Source organism: Falco cherrug, chromosome 13 (genome assembly GCF_023634085.1).
Source record: "Falco cherrug isolate bFalChe1 chromosome 13, bFalChe1.pri, whole genome shotgun sequence".
Classification (NCBI taxonomy): domain Eukaryota; kingdom Metazoa; phylum Chordata; class Aves; order Falconiformes; family Falconidae; genus Falco; species Falco cherrug.
This window is the reverse complement of record NC_073709.1, coordinates 922,331-943,017: the sequence shown is the minus strand read 5'-3', so window position 1 is coordinate 943,017 and position 20,687 is coordinate 922,331. Positions and strand designations below refer to the sequence as shown.

Here is a 20,687-nt window from a genome sequence, read left to right as displayed (position 1 = left end):
TCACACTTGTCTTGGGAAAACTCAGATCCTCTCAAAGAGGGTTAGAAAGAAAGAAAACACGTTCTAGGGCTTTTCAGCAGTATTATTTTCTAATTAGCTCTCACCTACTCATTCAATCAGTTTTAAAAACTACGTAGCTTGTGAATTCTTTTTCAGGAGACAACTGACAAAAATCTTACTACCAGGTCTCGTCTCCTTTGCACAAAACTAACAGGATGCTCTAGTTATCACTTCACACGACTCACTGCTTCACACACATGTAATGACAGCATATTAAGCATCCCTACTGATGGGCATCCTTACTGACGGGCAAGAAGCAGCAACGTTCATCTGGTAGAGCTGTGCCAGCTCCACAGAGATCGAGCAAGGGTGTTCTTAGTGTAGCACGCAATGGAGACTGTACTGTAGTCTACAGGCAGCCTGAAATACATGTGAACCATGCTACTCATGCTTACTGGCAGCAGATCTACCTGCATAAACAACAACAGCTTCCCTACACCAGCTGAACTGAGATGCCACCGGCAAGGACAGGTAACCCTTCTCCCTCAGGAGAGCGTTGATTTTCAAATCCCATGCCACCCAGCGCTTCTCAAAAACCCACCAAGGCCCCACATGGCCCACTCTGACTCACCAGGCCTGCTGAGCGTCGAGGGCGGAGGCAGCGGCTGCCCGTTCAGTGGCGTGCCAGGCAAGCGCTGGAAGCGGTTGGGTGGGCGGCTGGTCACATCCAGCCCGCTGCCATCTTCGCCTTGTTGCCCTTCGTCAGGCGCTTCAGGTGGACGAGGAGGTCGGGGCGGTCGCGGCGAAAGTGGGGGCTGCGGAAGCGATGCAGGGGCCCGGTGCAGTTGCCACCGTTGCCTTGTCCACCCTCTGGGCCCGGCCCAGGCCCGGGCCCCACCACACTGCTCCCCGGCAACATCCCCACCTTGCGGAAGCCATAGAGACTGAGCTGCCGGATGAAGCTGCTGAAGTTCTTGGTCTTGAAGAAACCGGCGGCTGCCGCTGCCCCACGGCCACCCGGCTGCGCGGCGACGGCCGGCCCGGCGCCCAGCAGCTCGCACTCACAGAGCGGCTGGTTGATGACCAGCCCCTGGCCGGAGGCACCCCAGCGAACGGAGCGGCAGCGCGGGCTGTTGACCAGCCGCCACAGCCTGGCGGGGAAGGTGTCGGCACTGACGGGGACGGGCTGCTGCGACGCGTCCGTGTCGGTAGGTGGCACCAACCGCCGCGCGCTCAACCGCCGCCCGCGCGGCCTCCGCTTCCGTGCCCCGCCTGCGAGGCGCTGCCCGCCGCGCGCGGCCCCCGGCCCTCAGCCCCGCCGCGGCGCTGGTCCGCGCAGCGCCCCGGTCCCTCGGCACGGCACGGCCGCAGCCCGGCCCCCCCTCAGCCCCGCCATCCCCTCAGCCCCCCCTCAGCCCCGCCATCCCCCTCAGCCCCGCCATCCCCCTCAGCTCCCCCTCAGCCCCGCCATCCCCTCAGCTCCCCCTCAGCCCCGCCATCCCCCTCAGCTCCCCCTCAGCCCCGCCATCCCCTCAGCTCCCCCTCAGCCCCGCCATCCCCCCCAGCTCCCCCTCAGCCCCGCCATCCCCCTCAGCCCCCCCTCAGCCCCGCCCCCCCCAGCTCCCCCTCAGCCCCGCCATCCCCCTCAGCTCCCCCTCAGCCCCGCCCCCCCCCAGCTCCCCCTCAGCCCCGCCATCCCCCTCAAGCTCCCCCTCAGCCCCGCCATCCCCCTCAGCTCCCCCCGTCCATTCAGCTCCCCATGTCCCCTCAGCCGGGCCATGTCCCTCAGCCCCGCCATCCCCCTCCGCCCCGCCGGTCCCCTCGGCCACCCCCTCCGCCCCGCCGGTCCCCTCACCCCGCCGGCCCCTCAGCTCCGCTGCCACCAGCATCTGCCGTAGCTTCCGTGAGCGACCGGGCGGCTGAGGCCCGGGGCCGAAAGCTGCCGCTCGGGGCGGCCCCGCTGCCAGCCCACAGCCGTCCCGGGGGCAGCCTGGACGTCCTTGAACCACGGCGCGGGTGGGCGCCGGGCCGTGGAAAGCGGCTGCAGGCGGGGCAGAGCGGGGAACACGCGCTCCGCGACCCCGCACCCCGCCATGGCTGCCCGGCGCCCCGGGACCGCGCGCGGGAAAGGGGGCGGCGCCGCAGGGCCACGTGACACAACATCGAATCCCAGGGAGGGGAGGGGCGGGGCGGGGCCGGGTTCTGCTGAGCAGCCGGACCTGCCCGGGCGCCGCGGCTGCCGCGGGGTGCGGGCGGCGGGGACGGAGAGGGGCGCGGGCGGCGGGGGCTCGGGAGCTGCTCCATGTGCCGGGGGCACCCCGGGCTGGTGCGTACCCCTCCGGGAGGAATGCAGCCGGCAGAGCAAAAGTGTCGGCTTAAAAACCACTGGCAGTTCACAAAAGGAAAAGCGAATTTATAAGGAGTGCAGAGGAACACGGAACAAATCGGGAATTGTGTCACATTTGCCCCAAAACCCCCCAGACCTGTGCAGTTCTGATCCCCACGCCAGAACAGATCAAGTGGAGTTAAAATGGGGCAGAGAAAATCAGCAGCAAGGGTAAGAACTAGCTTCAGCGGAAGGAAATACTGAAGAAGGAATCTTCAGAGGGGCAGTTATATAAAAATATAGGTAGTAAAGTTGTAGTTAGTGTAAAGGAGGCAAGCACGACTCATGGAGGATTTCAAACAGGAGAAATCAAATCAGGTACTTAATCACAGGGAAACCGGGGAACTAATTGCCACAGGATGTTTTGGGTACCACAATGTTACTTGGCTAAGGGAGGGTGTGGGGGGGTGCGTGTGTGTGAAGAAAAGAGAGAGGAAAAAAGAACAAGATTAGCTACATTCACAAAGACTAGAACTCTTAAAGCGGCACCTTTGTCACTGCGAGTGCTTGCACTGTGCGCTGGCACAGCTCTGAGGCGGTGCCTGAGCTGCACTGGTGCAGATCTGCCCTCTTCTCAGCCTTGTGCTGTCAGCTGTGACTGCAGGCAGACTGCAGGAACCAGCAGAACCATCCTTACCGCTGCAGAACAGGAATCTGCTATGAACCAACAGGCAAAGAAGAGCAGGGAGCCAGGGAAGGAAGAGTGCGGTGATCTCTCTCTCTGCTTGCATCTTGCCCACAGGTCACCAGCAGTGGCAGAAGAAAACGACATTCCTCTGTCTTGGCTGCCCTCAAAGCAAGACAGTAGTGAGAAGACTGAGCACCTGTGTGTTTTGTGACCTCAAAATACATTATCTTGGAGTTGTCGTAAGATTTCTTAGCAAGAAGGTACAAAACCAAACCTCTTCTTTAACTAAAGTCGTCCTTATTGCTTTGGTTTACAGCACAGCCCCTAACCACCAAGGCAAGTAAAAGCGCAGTAAGTTCCAGAAAGGGAACAAAATTGAATAAACTGATGGGAAACTGTTCCTATTTTTAAACTGAAAGCAAAATCCCTCTGCTCTTCTGCATAGCTGAAGTGAGGAAAATGATGTTTGGGTGGGGTTGCTTAACAGAGTTTCACACTTCAAATTAAACCAGAAGCAGAAATTTTGTCAATGTTGTCATCAAAGCTGAAATCCAGCACCACAGAAGGATGCTGCTTTACCCAAGGAATTAATGGCCTACGATTCTAGTAAGCTCATGCTGTCATCTTCCCAAGACGCTTTGCAATTTTTTTCCCCTCGGTAATAACTTATTAAGAATTATGTTGCTCAGTGTAAACAGCTAAAACTTAAGTAAAGCAAATCTGAAAAATCCAGAAAAATGTCCATTTCACAATAAATTCTTCTTGGCATTCCTGAGGTTGTCTTTTGCATTACTTCAGTGAAATGAATTTGGGTTTCTCTCTCCTTGTGCAGCAAGAGTGCCAGAAGACCATGACTACCTGATGGTGGGACAGGTGAGGTTTTTAGTGTATCGTCCGTAACTCAGGGCAGAGCCAGCAATACGTAGTCCATAACTGAAATGCAGAGCATGATTCCCTAAAACTAACACAAAGAAACAGCGGTCCCTTTCGTACCACTGGCCATTCTTGACTTCAGCCACAAGAGTGGATTCATTTGCCACTTCTTGGTCAGTGGGTTAAATTTGGTCCTGAGGACTTTAAATTGTTACTTAAATCGTCAAAGATTGTTATTAGCCAAAGGTGATGGGAGCTGCAAGAACAAATAGCTTATTACTAATTTGTATCATTGACATATGAACTCAGTGCTTTCCTTCTTTTTCACCCATGTGAACTCAAATTGCTGTTAGCCCGCACGCCCCTATTTGCCATGTACCATGGCAGTTACTCTCTGGTGTCTGCCTCTCTCACAGCTGTGCCTTTCTCTGCAGCTAGCTTTCTTTCTCCTTCCCTGCTGCGGGACACCAGAGATCTGTCCAATGTACAGACGAGAAGGTGGGCCTTTGCCAGAAATTCATAATCCTCTTCTGCCAGTACTTAACCTCCATTCCAACCTTTTGTAATAACCTCCTAGTTTTCTACATTTCTCTTGCTTATACATATATATAGTACAAAAAAACCCTACCAACTTAACGATGTAAATTATACATTTTGCAAACTGATTCGGCAGAGCTGAACAAAAATGTTATTGTTAGCTTGTCTGCTGTATGTCAGGGCAAGGACTCTATGTCAGTGGGAAGAAAAATCCTTTGTGACCAAAATGTAAACCAAAGACCTATCTTCCACAAAGTTCAGAACTCTGTGGCTATCCAACTGCACAGCAGTTCTGTCATCAGAGCAGCTTACCTAAACTCACCACCTGTTAAAGGGGGATGATGAACTTCTTGCTTCCTTTAATTGCACCCTCTATAAAACCGGTTTCATTTCACTCCCTGCTGTTCCCTGGTGTGGGGTCAGCAGGATGCAGACAGCACCCTTCTGTGCTGTGAATTGGGGTCTGATGGGTGAGCAGTCTGCGGGGGTGGGGGTGGGGGCAGGAAGGGTACTGAGGTGACACCCCCCAAGCCCAGGGCACACTCGCTCCAAGGACAGGCAGCCCCCCTAATTCAGCATTTGAGAACCAGAAGATGCTGGTGAGGGCTCCCAGCATAGGGCTCTACTCCATTGTCTGTGGAGGAAAGAGGGTTGATGACTTTGATGTTTATCAAGACGAGTGCTCTATAAATTCATGCTCCCAAAAATTCATGCACTACTACCATGATTTTGGGGTGCAGAGCGCAGGAATTTAGTTGGTGGTCCTAATCCACCAAGCTAATGCAGCTTCATAAAGAGACTATCTGTCAGCTGAGCTACGGTAGCAACGGGTGTGCTCTGGTCAGCCTGAGTTGCAAAGCAGTTTGGCTAGATAAGCATCTTCTGATACAAAAAGTTTTAAGGGTAGGACAAGCCTTACATGGCTGTCTCTTGTAATTATCCATTCACACAGATCATCTTTTTTGAAATAATTTGGAAAAATTTTGAAGTGTTCCCAAGATGTAGGACAAGTGGCTGGATCGTAAGAGCATAGATATTTCAGATCCAGGTGGGTAAGTATCTGAACTACCTCAGGCAAGATAAACCCAAAGTTTTGTTCCTCACAAATCAATCACAGAAATGAAAAATTACCGTTATTGTAATATGACTATATGTAAAATGGCAAACAAAATATGACAATAGGGAAGTCAGTGGCTTTGTTACATGCTCATATAATCTGGTCCTTAAAAGCTATCTCCTGGCTACATCATTGTTGCAGTGAAATTCATTGCTCTCTTTACACATCTTTGAAACTCTCATGTATCAATGGCTATGAGATCAGAGTATGATCATCTTCAAGGAAGAGTTGGTAGCTCACTCTTCGCCAAGGTTGTAGAATGACCAAATCAGGACTTCTACATACATATTGTCAGGAATTTTGTCTGATTTTGTATTTCGGGGGCTGGGGGGTCGTGGTTGGTTTGGTGGTTGGTTTTTTTAAAGAGGTCATCCCTAGAGGATTCTTAGCTCTTCCTAAAGTTAATTTCCTCTGAAATCAATCCAAGTTAAGGCGTTCACCATCACGCAGAATGTGTTCTTAATTTCCTGTATTCAGTTAATGCTGTGATCATGCTCAGGAAGGTCCTCCACTGAAGTCAGGGCAGGTACAACAAAATGAGAATTCTGGATTTGGCTTCATTGTCCAAATTCACAGTGTCTGGGAGATGAATAAGCCAGGCTGATACTTACAATGATGCATAGCCATTCTCAGACAGTTTAGCATGATACGTTATTCCAAAAATCTTTTAAACATGCCAGCATTTGGACATTCATAAGGTTTTTAACAAAGAACTCTCCAAATGCATTTAAAACCATTTTAAGCCTTGTATCACTAACAAGACCGGAAGAATTAAGTTGCTGTGACTTTGCATTAGTGGCCATGACAGCATACATTCAGTTCTGACATTTACTGTTATTCCCATGACACCCATAAATATTGCAGACAGCTAGCTGGCTGATCACACATTGCTTGGCTTAGCTGCTTCTATAATTTAGGGGGGATTAAGTTAGCATTTGAAAAATAGAAATTTTTTTACATTTCATATTTATTACTTTGCAATTTTCAAAAGGAAAATCACCCCACACACACCATGTTCTGATCCATCCAGTGAAAAGTTCCTCAAGGACCAATAATTCCTATTGTTGTTAGTCAGTTCTCTAATATTACAGATTAATGTGGAATATCTTTTTCTGACTCCTGTTTGTGGCCTTGCCCATGTGATTTCCTTCACAATATTTTGGGATGTGTCATTTAATCATTCAAGGTCATCACAGATATTTTGCCTCCTGCAGCGGTGAATCCCACAGTTTACTTACACATGTTAAATATATTTCCCAATAACTGTAAAACACGCTGCATCTTTCCTTTTCTTTCTCTCCATTGACACTGCTAAATATTACAGTAAAAGGACCTCTAAAGCTTATTTTTCCTGCTACCATTTCAGCTAGTCCCTTTGTCTTAAAATCTTTGCTTTAGCAAATAATTTCAAATACAACAGTAGCATTGAAGAATATAAAGATGTCATATGTTTGATTTTCCTCTGCTCATTTAAAAAATACGTTATCTGTATTGTTAACTTCTGGTGGAGGCTGGGCAGAAATCGATATTGCTATTTATGTTTGCTCCTATGGAGAGGTTCTGCCTACTTAGAGCACAGTAATTGTGCTCAGTAATTGAAGTATGGGATTATTTTAGGCTAATGTGTGTTTACTTACTCCAAGTTAAATTTCATCACTGCTACTTCTATTTCCCTCTGAAATATTTCTTAATCCTCCGTAATTTTTCACCATCTCTGCTGAAGCACTCTTCTCCAACAGTATTACTGACTGCCCTGTTTCTGTCTTCTTCCTTCCGCACATCAAATGTCTGGGACTTTTTGGTTTTGTATTAGAAATTTAATTTGTATCTAATGCAGATTTGGACCATTATATAGATACTGAGCCAGACTCGTGTGGCTTTTGTGATGAGCAGTCTTGTTTCGCCAACCTGCAGGTTCTAGGAGTTGACAAGCATATTAATAGGGGCTTGACTGCTGGTTTTCCAGAAGGCTTTTGGCAAGGTCCTTCACCAAAGGCTCTTAAGGAAATTCAGACATTATAAGGAGGAAGGCAGTTGCATGGTTAAATAACTGGGTAAAAGACAGGGAACAGAAGATAAGGGTAAACGTTCAGTAAATGGTCAGAAGGCTGTTTTTCGCCTTCACGAGCAACTTAGGAGTAGGTATCAATGACAGATGAGGTATCGATCTTTACAAATAATATGAAGTTATTCAGGATGGAGCAACTGTCAAGGACTGCAGAAGCTGCTAACAAAACTGAGAAACTGTTTAGATGTATTTTGCACCCAGTTATTAAATGTGTTGCTTTATTTGCCTCATCTCATAAAGACAGAGTGGGAAAAAGCTCATAGGAGAACAGCAAAGATCAGGGGTATGGAGTATCTTCCATGTGAAGGAAGACTGTGCAGACCAGGACTCTTCAGCCCAGAAAAGCTCCAATATGTGACAGAGGCATATAAAAGCATAAATAGCCAGAGAAGTTTATTGTTTATTTTCTTTCCCTGTGGGACAATTAGGGTTCAGCCAATGAAGCTCGCAGGAGGCAAGTTCACACTGAACAAAACCGGGTGAATCTTTATCCAATATGCAGTTAAACTGGTGGAAAGCCTTGCTGTAGGATGCTATGAATGATGGCCATTTACACGATCTCAAGAGGACACTGTGTAAAAGCCTGGACAGGAAATTCTGTTGAGCTAATAAATGCAAAGATTTTCCTGAATCCCTCTGGAGAGGTCCATAAGCTGCACATTCTTGGCAAGAGTGCATACCAGGAGGTGTCACTGGAGGCTTTGCATCCCCAGGCACCTGCTGGTGGCCACGACTGGCAACAGGACACAGGGTTAGACACCGTGCAGCCATTTCTTATGGTCTGCTCCCCTCAGGACACTTGGAACAGCTTCTCTTCTTAAGCGACAGCAGATGTTGTGCCTAACTGATGATATCCCAGTCAGCAAAGTTACAAAAAGACCCGTCAGCTGTATATTGAGGCCAAGAAAGTTCAGGCTGAGACACAGGTTTTAAACACGTAAGGTCATTTCTGTTTGGAAGCCTTAGTCCAGCCGCAGCACGCTCCTGCTCACTGAAAGCTTTGGAAGCAACTAAGATTTCCCTGTGGCTGCTGAGCTCAGCAGAACGGGAATGGTTTGCTCCTGCGGACTGTCCTTTCTTTTGCTAGCTGCATGCTTCCCAAATCCCTCCCTGCTAATGAGGGCCACAGAGAGGCCACCAGGACCCTTCTAGTTGTGAAGGAGAAGTTGAGTAATTGCTAGCTGCATGTGCCCCTCTCTCCGTACCCTTCCCAGCAGGTGCACTGGCTCTTCCCTTGCTACGCAGCCCCTCCTCGCTTCCCCAGTTGCTGCATTGCTGCCCCTACCAGATCTTGGGAGCTCTCCTGATGTTGTAAACTGAAGGAGGGTGGCTATCCTCATTTCCCACTCTTACTATTAATCCTACTCCTCTGTCCTTGTCGAGATACTATTTCCACCTTCGCCCTGCTGATCTCCCACCTTCCAGGGCCGATGTCGCCCATGCAGCCGCCCCTGCCAGGCACCACTGCCTGCACCTGCCTGTGGCTCCTGCTGCTCTCCGCAGACCTCACCTTGCCCCCTGCGGAACAGTGGGGCTTGCTGGGCTTCTTTGCCTCTGCTCTGTTTTCTTCTGCCTGAGCTCTAACCGTGGAATTGTTCCTTGCTTTCTGCTTAAGGTTTAAGAAGCTGAACTAGTTCCCCAGGTGTTCCTTATTGAAAATGTCCCAAACCCAAAAGTAGTTAAGTATTTATATGCCCCTTGTTACTCCTGAAAGCGAAAGGAAAACACACTTTCCCTACCATTGTCCCTGTTTGACATTTGCCATAGCAAAATTTACAGAGGAGTTTGGTGTATGGCCCATTTGTGCATCATATTTTTAATTTGGAAACACAAGAAACCCAAAGCCTCATTGCCATGAAAAAGTAATGCTCAAATCTGTAAGAATATAAACTATACTTTATAAAACAAGCTCTGCTTTTCTCTCACAGCTCCCATCTCAGGTTGCTTTCACTTGGTCCTTAGTGATAAAATGGCACCATAAACTTGTTTTATGTCCTGCTCTGTAGTAAAGCACAGTGTAGTAGGTGGCAGACACAAGAAATTTATATTCTTAGTCACTTCACTGTGAAAGGTATTGATCACAAATGAGCGGTAGCCTCAACATGTCAAATTTATAAACAGCAGAGAAAATGGAGACGGACCAAAGTAAAGGTATGAAGAAAAGTTCAGTCTTTACCAGCCCCTGATGACTGATGGTGTGATTTGCCTCTGAGTGGTGGAAGGGAGTCAGAGAGGGTCTTAGACTTTCTCTTGTGCTATCCTCCTGCAGATGGCTGGGCTCGGGGCTGGTGGGTGTGCACGTGTTCTTCGCAGAACTCTGCAAGGGAATGCTGAGATGTGGTGCTAGAAGACATGAAGCTCGGTGCACGGCAAATGCTGTGTCTGCAGCTCACTGCTTGCAAGTCCCGATGCAGACGGAAGTGGAAGGGTGAATGATGCACCTGATACTGCAACTGTGACTAGCTGTGGCTTTGGAAAGAGCAGAAAACTAGTCATGCAGTAAGTGTGCCTGAAGCTTTGATCTCCCTATAAAATTATCACTTTTCTCCACTATTGAAATAGACGTACCACATATGCATTAAGCCAAATGGAAGAGAGCATTAGTTTTTGGACTGTCACTGTCTTTAAGCACCAGCAAGAAAAGAGGAGTTTGTTTTCCTGCTTCAGATACTACAGATTCTGTGGGACGTTGACATTTTCTTACAAGCCGTCTGTGAACTTACTCAAGAGAAGGGCAAGCTAATGAGGCAAACATTGTTTGCCTTAAGTGTCTGTTTCTCCTGTGTGTCCGGGGGCTGTGACACAGTCCTGCAGACTAAAATGCAACCCCCAACAAACACTAACGATAAAAAAGGAAAGCAAACAGAAAAATACCTTACCGTCTCAGAGATTTGCTTTTCCTTGCTCTTTCTTCTTACTTCCTTGGTGTTTTCCACATGAAATCCCATGGCTTGACTGTCACATCACGGGCAAACAAGCAGGGCCGGTCTTTCGCGTTCCTGCACTCAGCATGGTCCCCAAAGCTATTTTGATGGGTGGGCGGGAGGGGTGGGCTGAGCCTGGGTGGCCGCTCTGGCTTCCAGATGAAGCTGGATCTCCCTGGTACAAGAGGCAGTCGGCGGCTGCAGAGCCTGGACAACTGACAGACCACCCTAAGCCCCTAACCAGAGAGCTCCAGCCATGGGAGGGATAATAACAGACTGGGTGTTGCCTCCCTCTGGAAAACTAAAGGAAGAGGAAAGGCTAGCGCAAAGTTTCTGGAGGTCATAATCTGGGGCATCCTGCGGTCAGTGGGAAGAATTAGTGGCTGCAGAAAAAAAGGATCAATGCAGAGGTCAAGAGTAATGTGGAGAGCTACACACACAGAGGGGAGAGGAGGGAGGGCAGACAGCCTGGAACGTGCCTGGGTCATAGATGAGCATGAACCAGGTTTTGGTTCGGCCTTGTGGACATCAAGAAAATGATGTGTCCCTGTTGTATCCTGCACAGCGTGTTGTCGGTTTTGTGCGTTGCCTGTGCTGCACCTCTCTGGCCCTGGCTGAGTTAGTGCACAGGCAGAGACCCCCTCTCCTGTCTGGCACACCACATCCAGCACAGCCCGGACACAGCCTGCCTGCTTCTGGTTCTGCAGAAGCTCGTCTCTTGCCTGTGTTGAGACCCTCTTCGGAAAGCTGGCCACCAGAAAAGGCAGTTCTTCAGTACCGAGAATCCTTCCCCTACAGGTCAAAGAACTGTAATTTTGGATTCTCTGCTGTCCTGGGTCTAGCTGGGATGCAGTTTATTTTCTTCACAGCAGCCCACACAGCACTGTGTATTAGATTTCTGACCAAAACAGTGTTGATAACACACCAGATTTTTACCTAGGGCTGAACAGCGTCAACAACTTCTCTTTCTCACTTTGCCACAACCCACACAAGTAAGTTCAGGGTGGGCAAGAAGTCAGGAGGGTACACAGCTGCAAGAGAAAAGGTGGAGCGAGAAGCAGGGCAAAAAATCCTGAGATACCTGCAGTGCAAAAACCTGAGATACCTCACCCTTTTTAAACACATGAAATACTTCTATGCCTGTGCACACACTCATGTAATTAATCAGAATTTGTGCACGTGACCTTATCGTTAACTTGGCCAGCATGCTCAAGGCACTCTAAACAAAAAAGAAGTGTTTGTCAACACAAAGCGCATCAGGTAGTGTGGTCACACGAAAGAACAAGAATCTTCATATGCATCAGATTTGCCAAAAAACCCAAAATACAACAAAAATCCAAACTTGCTTCCAGCTCTCAGGGCAATTTTTATCAGTAAGTTGTATTTGTAACATTCCTTATATGCATACCTTCCTTCATCCTCAGATGTTTCACTGGAAGTGCTATCATCCGGTACTTGACCATGATTGCCACTGGAAGAGCTCATCTGCTGATGAGCCCTCTGCTTTGAAGGCTGTCTTTTACTTTTGTTTGCAACTTTGGCATTCAGGGCAATTTTACTGCATTAAACAGAAAGAAAGAAAAAAATCACCAAGTGAGTAGGTTTGCAAAAAATATTTCTGTGAAACAGACATACTTAAGATGATGTCCAGAAACAACTGAGACGACAAATATCTATGATAAAATCACAGACCTGACTGCAATGATCATGAAAGATACCCAAGTATTTAAAATCCTTGCCCTAGGAGTCAGGGGGACACATGGAATCTGAGCTAGATCCAGGTTAAGCTGGACTATACCCAAATAGCCACAGTACAGAAAGCATCTAGAGCAGAGAGGTTCTTCATCTTTGAAGAACAGACAGGAAAAAACTCCTGCTTAGGTTTACATTAAAATATGTGTGCCTTCTTTAGACTTTTGAGATTGGTTTGATACTATCATCTTTTCCTGACAAAGGGCATATTAACTTAATGAAAACACCAACTGCACAGAGATCACTAAAATCACCTAAAAAAGGGAGTAGTAGCAAAGCGCAAGTTCCTACTTTTCTTTTCTAGGTGGCCATTTCCTACAAAAATAACTGCTTTTTCTAGTCTTCAGTTCTGGTTTTGAAGATGCATTTTGCCTCAGTATTGACAAGGAAATCACAGGAATTTGGGTGGGGGTTTACTTTTTTTTTCCCCTTTTCTTTTTTTAGAGCAGGCAATAAATTTGAACCTCCATCATGCACTTCGTGTTTTCTAAAAAGAAATTTTCTTCATTTTTTGAGAAGCAGTGGACTACTCACTATGGCTTTCACCACTGAGGAAACTACTTCAACTACTACAGTATTAGAAAACCTAAGACACTTACATAGTACTACAAATAAGAATTAGAGATTATTTCCTTAGCTTACCATTTCATTGGCATTTTAATCAATTTTGAGCTCTCCCCAGATGAAAAACTCTTTTTGTCTTTTTCTTCTATCGTGTTTTCATTCTCCATTTTCAAACAGTCATTCTTCCTTACAGTAATCTTTTGTTTCATTTGCCGTTTAGTGATGTTATTTAATTTATCCACACATTCCTGTTTTGCCACGGCCTGCACTTTTGAACATCTTTGTTTGCTTTTTTCGTTCTCAACCTATAAAAACAAAGTTAAGCTTCATGTATTTCTAGAAGACAGAAACTCCACATCCAAGATTGATTAATTCAGGGTTTACCCCTGAAATAATCTAAAATGAAATATTTTTTTTAATTCATAGAGAAGCATTTTCACAAAATTACACTACAAAATGTATTACGCCATTGAAAGTACTTTGAATTCACTCATGATGCAAGACATAACAAAAATACAGCCCTTAGAAAGAAAACAGTATCTTAAAACATGAACAACAAAAAAAGTGAAAGCATTACTGATGGACAAAGAGTTAGGAGGACTGCACAATGTTAGTTGTAACACCACCAGAAAAAAATCAAGTGGAACTGTGCTGGGCTACTGCTCCCTGAACAAGGGGAGGAAAGAAAAAAAGATCCCAAACCCACAAACACAACTGGTTTCACAGGAAAGAGGAATTTTAGTGAAAGGCAATGAAGACACACCATGCAGATATCACAGCACATGAATTATTAGTCAAGACCCTGTTCAGAAGCTATTTTCATTCTTTGATTCAGAATCAGAACCGATAGAATTGTATGGATTTCTTTTTAAGGGAATGAAGTGATAACTACTTGCACTGGAACCAAGTGCCACCTGCTGTTAAACTGGAACAATAATGCATTCCGTTTTCCAAAAATGGGGAAAAAGACAACTCTCCACTGCCCTCTTTATTCACCAGTCACCTATTTCCATTAGAACAAAACCCAGTTTGTAGGAAGCATCTTCCCTTCATGAGGAATAGCTCAAGTGAAGAGGAAATATTCTGCCTGGCTCCAGAAGGCTGCGGGTCTCCCTAGGCTCTTTTACACACGCTCCATCATTGCTATTGCTTCAGCAGCGGTTTTACCTCCCAACAGAGACCTCCTTAAAAACATGTTCTGACTTTCCTGAACAGTGGATTGTATCTCACAGTTTCATTGATTTGGACAGCAGAATCCTGCAGTTTCCGTTGAAGCTAACGAAGACTGTGTGCTTTCAAAACCAAGCACGTTCAGCACCTCCATCATAACTCTGAATTAGAGCTATTGCCTAAACAACTACATGTTGCACACGCTGCCCGTGCCAACCCTGGCTAGCCCAGCCCTGTTTTACCGATTCATCCAGGCACTTGCATCAGTGCGTCTGACTTGGTGAATTTACACATGAGAAACCAGGCATTTCTGACCAACACCCATGCTCTTTAACTGCACTGGTTATTTTTAAATTAATGACACATTACTAATAGTCAAAATCACATACACCGCAGATTTTCCCTGAATTTCTTCATAGAATCACCTGTGATTGCTGTTGACAAATAACATGACTGCTTCTTTCTTTACCTGCAGAAAGCTTGGCACAACACGTACAATACTGCACAACATACAGCTCCATCTGACAGTCAGACCAGAATGACCTTCCTGCAGTGCAGGCGGGCTGCATATCTCCAGTAGCACCCACAGCCCCAGCCTGCACTGCTTTAGAGACAGCAAAGATCCGTGCTGATGAGAAACACTCTCATGCACATGGCATTTCACCTTGTCCACGGATTTGAAACACGGGTTGCTTTGCGAAATTTAATTTTATAGCTTCGTTCCAAGGCAAAACAGACTGTCCAACAACTTTTGACTTACACTAAAAACCATAAATATCCACCTTCCATATGAACGGATACATGCCAGGATATGTACTGCTGATGAATTTTTTTGCATGTTGCTGGGGAGCAATACCTGCACGTGTTCATCTTTTTGTCCATCTCTACTGGGATTCCTTCTAGCTGGGTACGTTGCATCTCAGGGTTGTATGGAGGGGATTACCTCCAAGCAGCGGGACAGATCACCAGCCACCCCTGTCGCTCCTAAACTGCCTCTGCTGAGCATCTCAGTGCGTCCCAGAGTGGTGGCTTGCTCAGGAAGAGGTGGCCTGTGATGGCTCCTCTCCAGTACACATGCCCACAGGACCACTGAGCAAAGGACTATCCCACACCATCCTCCCCCTCTCTGAGAAAGAAAGCACGTACGCATCTATGGCTAATCTCCCTTCTGAAGCAGTACAGCTCAGCTGAGACCTCAGACTGCTTTTCTGCAGCATCTGGGATTCTTACCAACACTGTCTCCATGGACTCTACCCGGACTCAGTTTTGTGCAGAGGAGGTGTTTACTGCCGCATGCACAAGAGCAACGGCAAGGGCAGGCAGCGCAGCGATCTCCTGTTACTGAACGTGCTGCTCTGGGACTCCCAAACAGGCAGTCAGTTAGATCCCTGGCAAAGTTCTCCAGCAAAGCCACCCGTGATTTGTATCCACCTCAGCTGTACAAACACGGTGTAAACAGAAGCAGAGCGGCTCTTTACCTCCAGCACTGTATGTCCCTTTCCTTCCCATGTCACCACCACCTGTAAAAGCGCTCACGGAAACGAGCAAACCCCACCCGCCAGAAAGAGGCAGGGCTTTCAAAGGAAAGGAGGGTATTCAATGGGAAGCTGCAGATGTGCCCTGCCTGAAGAAGGTACCACTGGCAACCCCTCCTCTGTGAGAGCTGGGGAGATGCAGAGGGGGCAGGAAGGCAGGCGTCCGGGAGTAACTAGAAGCCCTGGTTTGCTATTGCTGCAGTATCCCTGGCTGGGGGGACAATAGAGCTCTCCATGAAATGACAATCAACCAAAAAATTTCAGAGGCGCACAGCAGGGAGCACAAGCTGCTGGGCATCAGCAAAGGGCTGTGCTCAGCTTTTCTGCGGCACGTTGTCATAGGCAAGGTGAACATGAAGCACAGGGAGGATCTGCAGTTCTACCTGCCTTGCAGGGGCTTGGCCTGAGCTCCCCCTTTGCAAACCAAGTCACCCTCCCACCACACGGCACAATCTCTGCTTAATGTATGTCCCAGCAACTGGGGTACCCCATGCAGAGAAATCTGAGAGGTCCCCCCTGGTCACAGCTCTAGTCATCAGTGGTTCCAACAACTTCTGATGCTCAGGGTGTCCCCTGTGCCAGTGGTCCTCCCTCCAGGCGCCCCTCCTCCTCTCCATTTGCCCCGGAGTAAGACGAACTCAACATCACACCCATTCTGGGGAGATTTAAGCCCCAAAGAGCTCAGAACTGGCTGAAGCCAGCACAAAAGCCTATCTTCTCTCTGAGAGTTGCAATGTCCTTACACCCTCCCTGTCCTTCCCGTCTAGATCAGAAACCAAACAGGGGAAGCGGTGCATGCAGATACACAGAGAATACTGAATGGGACACACTGGCTCCTCTTCTAACTCCTTTATTGTCTCAAAGGTGTTTTCATTCTGTTTGAGGAAAAAGAGAGAAATATGTATAGTCCCCAGGTTTATCCCTAGTAAGCACTTTCACATGTTCATTTAGTAAAGCAGATTAGATTGATTCCTCAGATATTTTTTTTTTTTGGGGGGGGGGATTATAATGAACTCATTCAGTTTTTAAATCAGGCTTAGGAGCCATGACTCACTGGCTGCGAATACATGTACACACATGCGTGTACAGGACAGCACAGAATACTCTATTTACTCATATGGGTCTGAAAAGACATTTTTTTTTTCTATCATTTTTTGTTCTGTGCATCATTTATGGCTGGACTGCATGGACAAGATGGTTTTCTTAATTCTGTGAAAACACTTGCATCTATTGACGCCTGCACCTCTAAACATAGTGATATGGTCATACAGCCAAATTTGCAAAGCCGATAACTGTTCTTACACCATTCTGGGCATAGCAGACACACCCATAGAAACACCCCTAATGGTCATGCCTATTTACACATTTATTTCTGCTATTTCATCATCTGTAAAGAACAAGTGCTCCTTTCCTCGACCTGTCTCAGAAGAAATCTGAATATTTAAGGAATTAAAAACAGATGAGTCAGCCAAAGGAAAATTTAAACATACTTACTTTAACAATGCCAAGGTGTTATTACTAAAATGCAAGCACTTTGACAGCAGGTATCTTATGAGTGCTGTGCAAAGTGACAGAGAAAAGCCTCAAGAAAAATCTACTAGAGTTTGGGTTAATACACTAAATCCCAGCACAATGGTTCAAGGGTAAGGGCACTTTAAAACAGAATGTGTCCTGAATCATGTTAGGAAGAAGACAAAGAACATATCCTGCTGGGAAGATCATTAATGATTAGGAAAACTTGACCAGGCTACTATAAATTTGTCCCAGGTTAGAAAAAGCCAAGAATCTTTTAAAGGACACTACAAAAAAATAACATTTAAGACAAAAGGCAGCGTAGTAACAAATGGAATTAAAAGGAGTCCTAGAAAGTAAATCTTTCAGTAATAAGCAAACAAAGCTAATAACAATCTAGGGCATAGAAAAGATTAGTTCAGCAGCAGGATGCACAGCAGATAGGAGAGAAAATTAGTTCTGTTTTACCAAAACGTAAATGGAGGGGGGGGGGGGAATTCAGAACTTAAGTGTTTCTCTTTATTTTTCCTGCATCTAATTTTTAACTGTTAAGAGAAATAACACAAAAGCTTTATTTTTGCTAATGCCAGGCAACGGGAATCTGGAATTTAAATTAATCCTTCACACACTGCCATTTGGGGATCATTTCTACCAGATCCAACAAGGATACAAGGGATAGGACAAGAGGAAATGGCCCCAAGTTGCCCCAGGGGGGTTTTAGATTGGACATTAGGAAAAAATTCTTCACTGAAAGGGTTGTCAAGGACTGGAACCAGCTGCCCAGGCAAGTTTCAGGGTGGCCTCACCATCCCTGGAGGCATTTCAAAGATATGTAGATGTGGTGCTCAGGGACACAGTTTAGTGGTGGACTTGGCAGTGTTAGGTTAATGCTTGGACTCAATGATCTTAAAGGACTTTTCCAACCTAAATGATTCTATGATTCTACACTGTTCAAAATTACCTACGGTCTTCCGTCAAAAAACAGGGTTTATACTGCTGTTTCAATTGTACTGGTTATCAGGTAATCCAGCCTCGTAGCACTCTTTAATTTAAAGTTTACAAGCACCAAGATATCCCCCAGTGACTGCACTTTAGCTAGTTTGATATTAAGCTATACATTTTTCTTAACGTGATTAGCAGCATACCTCAAGCTATGTTTGAACATATTCTTAGGTGAATGGGAGATACTATCAGCTTTTCATTAGACAGAACATATGAGTATTTTAAAAAGCCAAACTCCAACAGAATACACAGCACAAGCATGTGTTTCTGCCAAGGTATTTTCTATTAAGCAAATCAAATGCACATGTTCATTCTCTCCCTCTTCTGTCCATACTTAAAATCCAGGCAAATCTGCAGAAGAACAGCGCAAAGAGCAAGGTGTTCGAACTTAGAAGTCCCACAACTTCTCTCGCACATGCTCTTCTGCTACCTGTAGCTACGTGCTTACCTTTGCACACACATTTGTTACACAACACACTTTGGTGCCCGGGAATTTGATTGATTTAGATTCGCCCTGACAGAAGCAAACCTTTTTTTTTAACCGTTTGACCTTGTTTCACTTCTAACTGGAAGATCAGTCCTGCCAGGAAGGAGAGGTGAAACCTCACGACAGCTAGAGGGTGAATAATCTCTCTTCAAACTTTAAAACTCTGTGTATGAAGTTTCCTTTACAATTTGTACTCCACCTGGCTATTAAAAATGTATGAAAAGCACAGCAAGAAATCAAGCCGACCGTTAGTACAGAAGGTGCCAGCAGTTCCTCCTCGTTTCGCGAAAATCCAGCCCTCACACTGAGGCTGCGGGACCAAATCCTGCGCAGCTGGAAGCGGCAGCGAGCCCTGGCCCCGGGGAAGGGCAGCTCAGCACCCTGCAAGGACGAGGCGCATCGCTCCGCTCCCCGCCACCCCGGGATGCCACACAGCCCCGACGCCGGGCAGCGGCGGCAGCACGGGCTCGCTGACGGTAACGGCGACCCTCCTGCCTCCCCCGAACGCGTAACGAGAGGCGAAAGCACCGTCCGGGCCGGCGGCCAAAGCACCTGGAGTCGCATCTCCCACCCCGGCAGGCCCGTCACCCGCCGGGCCGCCACCCCCCGAGCACCCAGACGGGGGGTGAGCCCCGGGAAGGGCCGCTGTCGCACCGGGACGTCGTGCAGCCCCTCCGAGCACCGAGGCCGGCCGGGGCTGGCAGCGACCGTCTCCTCGGGACCTGATGCTGCCGTCGAACGGCCGGATCCCATCGCCCGCCGTGCAACGGATCGAGCACCCGCACGGCCGAGGGACCAGCTACGCGTGTCTGCGGGGATGGGAGCTGGGGGGCAAACCCACAAAGCTAGCACAGCTCTTTGCAACAGGAAAATACTTTATACACCTGGAAAAACCGTTTACGATGACCTTTAGTCACACTTAATCCTCACTGGGTCTTACGAGCCTCGTCCCCATTTAAAGGCACAGCGGTCTTTAGTTTCACTGAAGTGTTTGATATGGAGAAATAATGTGAAATGGGGATAATGGACATGGATTGTGATTGTATGTGTCTGCTTAAGGAATGTGGGTATGGTGACTAGTCATGGGTGCGGTGACAACCACAGTTTTGAGGAGACGCCTGCCCCTCTTCCTCTAACAAAGGGGAGACGGGGAGACGCCTGCCCCTCTTCCTCTAACAAAGGGGCTATTTAAAAGAGAATAAGAAAAGATGAGAGACATTCAAATGCTATCTAGAGGGAGGGAGTGCTAAGTCTCCTTGCTGGAAAAGATTGGGTGGTCACAATCACCTGAAGAAGATCGGGTGGTCACAAGGACATGAATCACCTGAAGAAGATCGGATGGTCACAAGAACATGAATCACCTACAAACCTGCAAGACCACCACATTCCAGGAAACGGACTGATAAGCTAATTAACATACGAAGCGGGGTTTAGGTAACAAATATGTATAGGCGTTAATTGAATATTCATTTGTTCATTGTATAAATGTGAGATGGTTCGTCACTTCGGGTATGCACGCTTGTGGAGGAGCGATCCCCCGTGCATCTGCGCGCAATAAACATACCTACTTTATAACTTTCGAGTTATAGAGTCTAATTCCGCACGTCATGTTCATGCACAGTTCAAGTAATTTCTGTTTGGTCTCATTAACCAATTGGTTCTCCCTGAGCTTACCTTATGCCCCAGCTTGACCCATGGCGTCTGTTCCCTCTCCCGAGGCCGTGTGCTGCCAAGCGCCTGCAACACGCTCTGTCCTCCGGACCCTCTGCTGTGCTTCGCTGCAGGCCCTCACATCTTTTCTCTACGTCGCCACTTAAGGCGCAGAGCTGCCTTCTGCTGACCACCTACGTGCAAGCCGTCGGTCCGCAACGCTTCCCGAGGCGCCGGGGGCTGCCTGCGGCGCGGCGCGGTGCGGGGCCGGGGGCGGCTCTGCGGGGGCTGCCTGCGGCTGAGGCGGAGCCGCGAGTGCGGAGCCGCAGCGCAGCCCCCGGGTTCGCCCCCTGCGGAGGGCTGCCCGCTCCCCGGTGCTCGCCGCCTCGCTCCGGCCTCTCCCGGAAAAGGGGTCCGGTCTCCGGCTGGCAAACGCCTGCCCCGAGCCGGGCACGGCCAGCGCCGCCGTCGCAGGAGCGTGT

The 20,687-nt window shown here is 47.8% G+C and overlaps 1 protein-coding gene across 1 annotated transcript; it reads right to left on the bottom strand.

Annotated features, from left to right (window-relative positions):
• Positions 1 to 721: 721 nt before the first annotated feature.
• On the bottom strand, positions 722 to 2,163 carry LOC129737281 (heat shock factor protein 5-like). Its single transcript, XM_055725981.1, has 2 exons — positions 1,856 to 2,163; positions 722 to 1,151 (listed from the first exon to the last, which is right to left on the bottom strand). The coding sequence occupies exons 1-2, from the start codon at positions 2,161 to 2,163 to the stop codon at positions 722 to 724; spliced, it is 738 nt and encodes a 245-aa protein (XP_055581956.1).
• Positions 2,164 to 20,687: the final 18,524 nt, after the last annotated feature.